Consider the following 11,604-nt stretch of genomic DNA (forward strand, 5'->3'; position numbering starts at 1 on the left):
CCATCATTTTAGTGCACAATGGGAAAGCACCAGGCCTGTAGCACAGGTTTGCTGTGACTGAATCACTTGATTTGTAGAAGAGATTGCATAAAATAAAATAATAAAACAACTTGTTGTGGCGAGGGCACAGGTACTCTGCAGGCTTTGCACAGCTCAGTGTCGGGAGCCAATCTCAAAATACACGCCCCTAATTTCCTGCTGCACGAGGATATCTTAGCTTTGAAGATGCCTAAGCAGAGTAAAAAGGAAAGCAGTGTACAGCCCTGATGTGTTTGTGTCTCAGAAAATGTATTTCAAAGAGTTACTGCCCTGGAAAAGCAAGTCCACGTGATCTCTGAACTGTCAGGCACGATCTCGTAAGTGCCTCCAGCAAAGCAGACACATCACTCACGTTCTGGGCTCATCTTGGACACTAGAGGAAGCTCTTGCACACAAGGAAACCTCCTTCCAGCAAATAATTATCACAAAGCTGCTGCTTAATGGACAGAGAGATTTATCATGAGGAAAATATGAAATACATTAAGCCTCACGTATGCTGAGCAGAATTACATTTGGGATTATAAAAGCAGCTGGATTAGCAGCTTTCTCTGCTTGGGAAAAACGAAAATGGAATAGTATCTCCTGTAGCAAACCAGCAGTTGTCCTTGTCTGACTCCTGAAATGGGGTCACTCCTGCTGTCTTGTGATCTCCAGACAGGGACACAAAGGCGTGCAGCAGCTCGGGATGAGCATCCCAGAGCACATCCCAGAGCACATCCCAACACCGCGGTGCCCCCGACTCCACGGGCACGTCTGTGCCAGGGCAGAGGCACTGAGAGGGCTCAGAGTCGCTGGGGGCAGAGACCAAATAAGTGTTTTGCTCTTTTCCCATCAGGTCAGCCATTGCTGGAGAACCTCTGCCAAAGCACTTGCCTGGTGTTGCCCGGGATAATCCTGCGGGGTTCGGAGCCCCCCCCGTACGTGGAGCTGCTGGAGGAGCTCGTGGGCAGCGGCTTTGTGGTGACCGGAGCTCGTCTGGCCGTGCTGGACTCCCCTCAGGCTCTCTGCATCTCCCAGATGCTCAGCAGGGCCAAGGGCAGTGTTGCAGCAAAGGTATGGAACAGCTGGAGCTGGGCTTTGCTTCCTTGGCACAAAAGAAGAGTCTTTTGAGGCCTTGCTCTGATGTGCTGCCCCGAGCAAATGTGCTTTGGTGGCACCATTGCAACGCTGCCTCTGAGCCCTGGCACCTCTGGTGAGTAATGTGGGCACTGGGGACACTTCCTGGTGTTCCTGCATCTCTAGGAGCCCTCGACACCATCCTGTGTGAACATAACCCTCATGGGAATGGCCCATCCATCCTTCATTTATTGAATGTTTCATTCCAGTCAGCCATCAGTTCTGTGGTGTTCTGCTGCTGTCTCCTGTCTCGTTTCTCCATATAAATAGTTTCTATTTCCCTGTCTGTAATCACACCCCATTAATCCTCCTCTACAATGCTAAACAGCCCTTTCACTTCTTGGGCTGTGCCCTGCAGCCTGAGCCAGAGATTTCCCACCTGGAGCATTGCCTCCAACTCTGGGGTTCCCAGCACAGGAAGGACCTGGAGCTGCTGGAGCGAGTCCAGAGGAGGCACCAGGATGAGCAGAGGGATGGAGCAGCTCTGCTGTGAGGAAAGGCTGGGAGAATTGGGATTGTTCACCTGGAGGAGAAAAGGCTTTGGGGTGACCTCATTGTGGCCTTCCAGTCTGAGGAGCTACAAGAATGATGGAGAGAGATGATTTACAAGGGCCTGGAATGACAGCACAAGGGGAATGGCTTCCCACTGCCAGAGGGCAGGGATAGATGGGATATTGGGAAGGAACTGTTCCCTGGGAGGGTGGGCAGGCCCTGGCACAGGGTGCCCAGAGCAGCTGTGGCTGCCCCTGGATCCCTGGAAGTGCCCAAGGCCAGGTTGGACAGGGCTTGGAGCAGCCTGGGACAGTGGAAGGTGTGCCTGCCCATGGCAGGGGGTGGGACAAGATGGGCTTTGAGGTCCCTTCCAACCCAGGCCATTCTGTGGCTCTCAGTGGGTGCAGCCCAGCCTGGGGTTTGGGCAGAGGATGTGCTGCTGGCCTGAGCTGACATTGCTCCACAGCAACAGAATACCAGGCCCAGACTGTTTTCCTCTTGGTGTAGGAGAAGCCCAGCCAGTCAGGAACCTTGCCTGGACAAAGCTGGAAGGTGGAATGTGGAGGAAAGTGCTGTCAGCAGCAGAGAGTAAACAAGGGGGGAAAGTAATTACAGTGGCAGTAGCAAACCAACAATCACCCGAGGGCTGTCAGACCACAGCAGGCCCTTCACAAAACACAAACATTTGGGCTTCCAGCTCTCAGTTCTAAGTCTTGGGTGTTATCTGTAATAGGAGCAGGTAAGATCTTTTCAGGTTGGGCTTTTTAAAACTGACAGCGTCCCTTTGAAGTACATCTGTATGGAACAGCAATTACATCAAGCAGCCAATTAGTGTAAGCACTGCTTGCCTGCCCCTGGAGTCCCCCGAGGATCCATCCCTCTGCACATGGAAGGTGCACAACTCTCTAGGAAGGACAAATCAGCATTGGGGGAGCAGAGCCATCTCTCCTTCCTCCTGTCAGAGATAAATGGCCCTGGGCAGAGCTGGCATGTTTCCAGAAGGATCTGGCACTGCTGAGCCAGAGGTGAATGTTACAGCCTTTGCTTTCTCTCACTGGAAGGGAGATGGGCTGCTGCAAGTAATGAGTAATTCTGCTACAATATCTCAATATTTACCTGTCTTGGTGTTCCTGCTTCCAGCAGAGGCTGGGACTGAATAACACACCCAGATAATCTGCTGGTTTTCACTCAGAGAGGGCAGCAGGAATACTGGTGGGCTATAGGGATCACAAATAGCTCAGACATGGCACTGGCTCTGTCTGGAAGGATCTGCTGCTCTGTGGCTCCTGTTCCTCACCCATCAGACAGACTTAAGAGACTTGTTCAAGTGCAGAGCAGCACCAAAGCTCTCTTCCTCCCTCTCTTGCAGTGTTCCCTGCTGAAGGATGGGTTGTGCCTGGTGCTGGCAGCACAGTGGGACAGCGCTGTCACCTCCCTGGGCTCCCTGCTGGACAGGTAAGGAGGAGCTCCTGCCCTGAGGGAGGGCACCTTCCTTTTCTGTAGCTCTGATAAAGGCAGCTGCCACTCCAAGGCAGCCTGTTCTGCACACTTACCTTGCTCATGGGTCAGTCACTGGGTCACGGAATTGTTCAGGCTGGGAAAGATCCAGTCCAGCCACCAGCACAGTCACCATTAAACCAGGCCCTCAAGTGCCACATCCACACATTTTTTTAACACTTCCAGGGGTGGAGACTCCACCAGTACCCTGGGCAGCTGTGCCAGTGCCTGACCACCCTTCCCATGAAGGAATTTTCTCAATATCCAACCTAAACCTCCCCTGGCCCAGCCTGAGGCCGTTCCCTCTCCTCCTGTCCCTGTTCCCTGGCAGCAGAGCCTGACCCCCCCCCTGGCTGCCCCCTCCTGTCAGGGACTTGTGCAGAGCCACAAGGTCCCCCCTGAGCCTCCTTTGCTCCAGGCTGAGCCCCTTTCCCAGTTCCCTCAGCCGCTCCTGGGGCTCCAGCCCCTTCCCAGCTCTGTTCCCTTCTCTGGACACACTCCAGCCTCTCAGTGTCTCTTGTCATGAGGGGCCCAATATCTGAGAGTTTCCCCCACTTTCCAAGTCATGTGTCCTCTACTCAGGACCTTTAAAACCCGAGTTGTGTTCTTTGTGAAGGACCTGCAGTGTCCATAAGGCTCAGCAGCACGGTTCCGTGAATACAGGGAATTCTCTGAAATAAGGACTCACTTTGGGAATAGACCTGCTGAATCAATAAAATTCCTAGGAGAAATATCTTAGCAGATTTTATGTTTGCTGGGGGAAAAAAAAAAAACAACAAAAAAATCAAACCTTAAAATAAACACCAGAGAGCAAAATCAAAAATAAGCCTCTTAAATAAATCACCAGAAACGCTGGGTAGAGGATGTATAAGCCTGGAAAAACAAACAGAACCCCTCTGCAGGGACTGATTAGTGAAACGGAGTGATTAGCAGGGCAATTAACCCTGTGTTCCCCAGAGGGAAGGGTTCCCTGCACGGGGCTGGTATTTGGCACTGGCATGTGCAGATCTCACACATGGCTCCTCTGGCACAGGAACCAGAGTCGCTTTTGTGCCACATTCCATGTGGAGCAGCCCAGCAGCCACACCAAAAACACCATCCTGGCTTTGGCTGTACCCTCTGGAGCAAGTGCTGTCAGTGGGGCAGGAATGCTGGAGTTTGCAGGCACCGGGGGATCAAAGCTGAACATCCACCTTGCTGCACCTCAGCGTTCTCATCCTTTGCAGAAATGCTCCCAGGGCCACACCTGGGAGGAATGGTTGGAAGAGATTTCATTGGGAACTTTTCAAAAATGTCACTGACGGCATTTTGACTTCGCTTCCATCCATTTCAAATCACACCCTTGGGAGCCACATCCCAAAGCTTCCACTCCGCAAGGGGAGAAAACCAGCAAGTCACCCAAGAGCTTGGTGCTGAGGTATCTCCCACTCTTTTCTCTGGTTTACAATGAAAAAAAAGTGAGTTTTGGGAACTCTGGAGGTCACTGCTGGAGGTAGCTCTGGGAGAGTCACTCAGGATCCCCCCACCTCTTCATTTTCCCCAGCATCACAGTCGTGGGTGCTGCTTAAGAGGATGAGCCGCAGCCCAGCACTTCCTCTCCTTTAGGCTCGATGTGTTTCCAGTGGCCAGTCCCAAGCAGCCCCTCCAGAGCCACCTCCCGTGCCTTCTCCTGGCTTTCAGAGAGCCGAGGGGCTGAGCAGGGAGTGGTGCCAATCTCTGCACCTTCAGCCCTCATCCTGCTCTGTGCAGAGGATAAACTTCTGTGCTGAACTCCAAAATACACGTGCATAGCTTACGGGGGTCAGGAGGCACTTCCAAAGGGCACCATCCAGCCCCAAACAAACGGATCTACCCCCAAACCGCAGGATCCACCCCCAAACCGCAGGATCCACTCTGCCTCTCCCCCCAGAGCCAGAACCAGCGATCACAGAGCCCATTTCAAACCAGATCTACAAAAAACGACCCCGTTTTTGCCTCGATGATGGAAAATGCCTTTGGAAGGGAGGGGCAGCAAGGAGTGCCCGAGGGTGGGAGGAGGGAGGGCTCTGATGCTCAGGGAGATCGGGAGCTCACAGCCTGATTGTCTCCCAGGCCGTCGAAACTGTTAAAAATCAGCCTGACTTCACTGGTGCCTCCCAAGGACACTTCATGCCAAGACATCTTCAATTTAAATAGCACCAGAGGTTAATTACTCCTACAGCTCCATCAGCCCTTTCTGTCCCGGATAAATCACTGGATATTTATCTCCCTGTCTCTGCCAGGACTCCAGTACCTGCCCAGTTCCCTGATTTCAGCTGCCCTGCTGAAGCCTCACCGCGGGGAAGGCATTATTTTCCAGCCCTGGGACTTGAGTCACAGCTGAGCTACATTTCTCCGGCTCTGTGCCACGGGGAGGGACGTTCCCATCTGTATGGAAGCCTGGCTGTGATGTCAGAGATGGGCTGGGATAAGGAGGAATCAGGTGTTGAGAGGAACAATGTGGGCTTTGCCAATGTAACTGCTGCTAGTCCTGAGCGTGTTAAAGCTTTCCTAAACCAGCTCTGTCACGGAGAGAACCAGTTCAGATCCTGGGGGATTTGGAGGCAGCCCCAGCCCCTCCTTGCTGTGGTGGTTGTTCAGTAGCAGGGCCCACTCTGGCTGCTCTCTGGACATCCAGGGTATTATTTCTGCACCAAAAACCACTGAACACAGAAAAAGGGACACAAACAATGCAGGTGTGGGCACAAAAGCAGCCTGGGAGTTTGGTTGCCTGCCAAAAGTGGGATCTGGGAGAGTCTGGGAGCGTGGCAGGGCGAGCTCATGGGGCAGAGGGAAGTGTTTGGAAGAGGTGAGGGAGCAGAGAGGGAAGTGACACCATCCTATCCACAGACGAGGGAAAACGAGGTGGGACTTACCCTTCTTGTCCTGTCAGCATCCGGCTGCCTCGATAGCTCGGGATAAAGCATCTGAATTTTCCCTGTCACAACTTGTTTTCACAGCCACATTTCCTGGCTGCAGGGTGGCAGAGGCAAGAATTTACAGCACTAGATTCAAAGCAACTCCTGGAAGGAAGGCATGTTCTGCTTTTTATGCATGACAAATCAGATTTAGCTGCCTTAAGAGGTGATGCTGATTCCACAGTGATTACTCCTCTATGGTTTAAGCTTTTAAAAAGCACTTTCAGATTGTCAGGAGCTGTGTTGTGCACAGACTTAGCAGCTCACCTGGTTAACTCGGCTCAATAGGCAGGGTTTGGCTAAAGCACCCCCAAAACCGAGCTGCAGCAGGAGAAAATCAGGGTTTAGGCCAGGCTTTGTGCCTTCCTGCCTTTAAACGAGGCGCTGCAATCGGAGCAGAAGCCGAGTGCTGAGGAACTTAGCTGGATGTTTTTCTCTCTGATGAAACATTCTTACCAAGTGTTAATTGCTCCTAGCAGGGAGCGATGTTATCCCTATAGGAAGCTCATCCCGGGGAGCTTTGGAGGGGAAGGAGGTGTAGAAATAAAAAAAAAAAAAAAAAAAAATTAAAAAAAAAAAGAGAGAGAGAGAGAGGAAAAAAAAGAACACATGGGGTGTAAAATCTCGGAGCTGTTGAAAACCAGTGGAGGGAAAACTGTTGCCAAGCACAATACCTGGATATGGGGGCAGGGAGCAGGGAGTGGTTTGCAAAGCCTCCGGAGAGTTTTGAAGCCTGAGGCTCCGAGTGTGCACGGAGTCAGTTTAAAAAGCGCTTCTGAAGTTGGTGTCTTGCCTTTTGATTTCTCTGGAATACATTTCGTGGGCAGGTCGTGTGTGACTTGAGGAGGGCCAGAGCAAAACCAGGACTGGTGAGGCAGTGCCTGCTGCTCTAGGCAGTTCGGTAAATCCTGGGACTGGGGGAAAACACCCACATTATCTTCATGGAGAAAAAAAACCCCTTGCCCAGAGCATTTATGTGCATTTCCCACTGCCCCAGAGCCACCATTATGCAACTGGACATGGCAGTTTGTTTGAAGGTTTATATTTAAATAGTGCAAAGCCATTTACACAAAGCTTTGTAAAACCCGGGATTTAGCTGTGTAAAGAGGAGCAGTAACAGCTGCCCGTGGCTGGAGCTGCTGGCACAGAGCTCAGCCCTCCCCAGAGCTGGGTCATCTCCCTCGCTCACAGCTGACATGGCAAACTAACCCTGCTTCCCTTTCTCTTTGCCCCCAGTGCCTGCTGGCAGAACCAGTCGGTCCTGGACACTGCAGAGCATCTCCTGTATCCCCAAAATGAGAATCAGGCAAGTAGAGAAGTTTATGATACAGATATGTGTCCTTTGTGCCCCTGTGATGAAGGAAACTTGTTAATATTGGTTGAAATTCCAAAGAAAATGATAACTTTAATGAGTCAGAGGTGGTGACAGCCCCAAGCCTTGGCTTAGGCTGAGAGCCCAGAACATGGGGAAGGTGGGACCAAAATTCTGTCAAACTGTCTCCCACATCACAGTGGTGACACAGTTTTGAATCAAAACATTAGGTGATATTGACGAAGGTTCTGTATTTTCCATGGAAATTCAGTTACTCTTTGTGAAAAATCAACACTGAGAAAAATATCACAGAATCATGGAATGGTTGGGGTTGGGAGGGACCTTAAAGCTCATCCCATTCCACCCCCTGCCATGGGCAGGGACACCTTCCACTGTCCCAGGCTGCTCCAAGCCCTGCCCAACCTGGCCTTGGACACTGCCAGGGATCCAGGGGCAGCCACAGCTTCTCTGGGCACCCTGTGCCAGAGCCTGCCCACCCTCCCAGGGAACAATTTCAAGTATCTGTGATATTTGTCAAAAATAGTGACAGGAAATGTTCATTCAGCCCTATGGCCAAGCTGGCACACGTCCTGTGTTCTGAAAGTTGTGTTTCAGAAGCCCAAATCCAAGTGAAGAGGAGAAGTGAAGCCATTAGCCATTCCAGGGATGGTCTAGCTGAATATTTTCTCAGTAATTCATCCCAAGAAAGGAAACACTGAGCTCTAGACATGTGGGCAGCTAATGGGAATAAACTGCATAAATACATTCAAAATTCTGGCTGCAATCATCAAAGTTTAGTTCAGAACAAATGAGAGGTTTGGATGGAGGAGGCAGAGCCTGAGGAGTTGGGACCAGGAGATGTGAAGTCCTGGTGGAGATGTCCCTGCCCATGGCACGGGGGTGGGATGACAGGAGCTTTAAGGTCCCTTCCAGCACAAACCAGTCTGTGATTCTGTGATAAAAGACTTGTGGAGAGTGAGAAATGATAGCAAGTGGACAAACCTCTCCTCTGGATCCCTTTTTCTTCCCAATAAAAGCCCAGCAGGAGAGCGAGATGCGTTTGTAACCTCATCTAACACATCAGAGCTGCTGCCTTCAGCACCAGTGCTCTAAGGATTGAGCCTTAAAAGAGAGCCCTCTTTGAAGTGTGCGTTCCTGCTTTTAGCACAGACAAAACTACCCCAACTTCCCCAAAGCCGTTCAGCTGCCGTTTCCAGCCGTTTTCCGAAGGCTCAGTGGGATTCCCGGCGCTGCAGTGCCTGGGCAGCGCTGCCTGCACGGCTCTGCGGAGCTGCAGGGCTGTCACAGCCCAGTGCTGCCTGCTGCCAGGGTGCCAGGCTGTTGCCAAGGAATGTGACAGGGCAGCAAGTCCAGGCTGTCTCCTGATTTGCTTTTGAAAGGACATTACATCTCTGTGCCTGACATAAAATCCCTTCTGCTTCCCGGCGCCGGGGAATGAGCCTATCAGGGAGAGGCTTAGAGGGCTTTTTGTGCTAGAGAGGAGGAAAAGCAAATATGCTCAGCCCTTCTCCCTGCTTCTGGCAGCCTGGGATGCGCAATCTAATCCCTCTGGAAGCAGGGACTGCTCGCAGGAGCTCGGAGTTTGGAGCAGGGATGCAGTCCTGGGACAGCGGCACGTCCCGCTGGGGGCACAGACAGCACAGCAGCAGCTGCTGTTGGTTTCCAGTGGGCCTTTTTCTCCCAAGTTCAGGGGAGGTTCAGGAATCAGAGTGAGATCTGAGGAGCAAACACACCGGGGAATCTGTTCCTCAAAGGATGGCCCCAGGAATGATGTTCGAGCCTCTGATCTCTTGCTAATGAGTTTATGAAATGTCAGCCAGGCTTTGCAGGGCAAAGCTAATGAGCAACAACACGATATCAGGCAAAGTTCAGGAGGGTTAAATGAACATGGGTTTCAAATCCTCATGGTCTGAGCAGAGCTGCAGCCTTTCCTGGTGGAGTCGAGCCATGGAAGTGAAATGGAACATCATCCTCGCTCCCAGTGTGGTTTGGGATTAGGCAATAGGATGAGAAATCAGCTTTCCAAATGTGGCCTGTTGCAGTGCTGATGTCTCTGCCTGGGCTGGTTGTCTGCCTGCTTTGCTGCATTCCTGGAGCACCTTCACCTGCCCTGGGTGAAACACCTGCCTTAGGAGCAGACACTTCCACGCTTTGGGAGTTCCCTGTTCTCCCCAGTGACCTGCAGGTGCCATGGCAGGGCACACAGCACAGCTCACCTCTGGAAGTGACAGCCGTGGTTTGTTGGTGCCACCATTAGGGGCTGGTGAACTTCCACAGGGCTGGCCCAGATGTCCCTGCAGCTGGTCCATGCCCAAAGTGGGATGTCTGCAGGGATAAGAGAGTGGTCAGGGAGTGCTGTGCTCAGCTTTGGGACTGGGGTGTCCTGGGGCTGGACGTTTCCCCTCGCCTGCAGCAGTGACTGTGGCTGGGATGGGACTGTGAGGACAAAGTGGCTGTCCCTCGGTGACATCACTGAGCTGCCACCAGTCTCTGTCCCTCAGTGAGAGCCCACGGGGAGCAGCCCAGCCTCCCCTGGCAGCACTAATCCCTCCACTCTGCCTGCAGCCACAGCGGCTGCTGCTGCATCCCCCTGCCTGCAGACACCTGAAACCTGGGGCTGGAGCAGAGAAATGCAGGGAAAACACCTCCCAGCCCCTCTTGGCATGATCCTCTGCCCCTCAGCAGCAGGCAGAAGGGCTGGAGTCCCAAAAAAAGAGACTAAAAAGCTGTGAGGAGAGGCAGGGCTGGCAGGAGGGCCCGAGGGCTGTGTGGGGTGGGTGGCAGCGCAGCACCTCCAGAGCTTTGGGGATGTGGTGCTCATTAGCACAGCCAGGATTGCAGACTGGGCCTGCAGCCCTTGGCACACTTTGGCCTCTCCAGCTCGGAAACAGCCGGGCCAGGGCTGCTCCAGGGCTGGGTTTGGGAGGGATGGGCAGAGCAGCCAGGGAGGGAGGAGATTTCCCCCTTAGCACCTTGCATGGTGTTGCTTTTCTTCAGTTCCTTGAAAACACAACTCCTGAGCATCACCACGAGCAGGGGGTTTCCTGCTGTGGGACACTCACAGCTGCCTCTGTGCTGGGATTCATCCAGCCTGGAAACAGCCTCTGCACAAGAAACCTGCCTCTGCAAAGAAGTTTCTTTGCCATGCACAGAACTTACAGCTCTCCCCCAACCCTTTCCTTGTTTTCTCCCCAGGCCCAGGAGCTCCTCTGCTGCCTTTTTGACTCCCTGACATCAGAGAGCATCCACCGAATTGAATCCCAGGATTGCTAGCAGAGATGGGCAAGGCCCCCAGGCAGCCTTGGATGTCACTGTGGAGATGGACACCCAGGCACAGCCAGCTCTAAGAGCTCTGTTTGTTTGGAATTAAAACACAAAATCTGAAGCGTGGCATTAGCATGGGTCAGAGAAATGAGAGTGGTGGAGGAAGGCTCAGCACCCCAAAACAAACCCCTCTGAACTGTGGCTGTGCTTCCCAGTGGAGTTCATCTAGAGACAATCTGCTTGTGTGGAGCACAAATCTGCTTCATGGAGCAAAGCTTGGAGCATTCATCTGGCTGGGAAAACCTCGGGAAGCAAATCCAGGGGCAGGTGTTCACTGCTGTGTGTCTCTCAGGTGCCTGGGGACTCCATCTCCCTCAGGCCTCAAAGACTTCATGGAGAGACTCCGCTTGCTGCTGCTCCTGTGTTCTTTGAACCAAAGACAAACCCACAGCAAATGAAACGGAAATAGTCCGAGGGAAAGCTGGATCCCTGGAGGGTTCAGTGCACCAGGCCGAGCTGTTCAATCAGATCAAAAGCTGGACAGCTCAATGTTCACCTGCCTCTGCTCCAGCAGCCCTGTTATGGACTGTGCCAGCCCACATCCTGCCCCCTCCCATGGGCACACGGCCCTGCCTCCTCTTCCTCCTCCTTCAGCAGCTGCTGATCCTGTGATCCTTTCCAGGTGCCCTGAGGAAAGGAAGCTGGTGTTAATATAAAGGTCCTTAGCCTTCCTGGGACCCACTGGGTTCTTTTTCCTTTAGGAAAGGCTCTTCTCAGCCCAGGGAGCCTCCTGTTCCTACCTGCCCTGCTAAGGGAAACACGTAGACTCTGCTTTGGTGCAGCCTCACCTCAGCTCTGGGGCAGTTGTGGGTGCCACAATATCAGAAGGATCTGAAGCTGTTGGAGAGTGTCCAAAGGAGGGACATG

General features: G+C 52.7%; 1 protein-coding gene across 1 annotated transcript in view; it reads left to right on the forward strand.

Annotated features, from left to right (window-relative positions):
• DNAAF8 (dynein axonemal assembly factor 8) overlaps positions 1-10,686 on the forward strand; it is a gene marked incomplete at both ends in the record, with an annotated part of 86,355 nt that extends 75,669 nt beyond the window's left edge. Inside the window, 4 exons of the mRNA XM_082292121.1 lie at positions 875-1,092; positions 3,017-3,102; positions 7,317-7,386; positions 10,609-10,686. Coding sequence (XP_082148247.1) covers positions 875-1,092; positions 3,017-3,102; positions 7,317-7,386; positions 10,609-10,686 — 452 coding nt within the window. The remainder of the gene's footprint in view (positions 1-874; positions 1,093-3,016; positions 3,103-7,316; positions 7,387-10,608) is intronic.
• Between the last annotated feature and the right edge of the window lie 918 nt (positions 10,687-11,604).

The sequence above is a fragment of the Coloeus monedula genome (assembly GCF_965178545.1).
Source record: "Coloeus monedula genome assembly, chromosome: 16".
Lineage (NCBI taxonomy): Eukaryota > Metazoa > Chordata > Aves > Passeriformes > Corvidae > Coloeus > Coloeus monedula.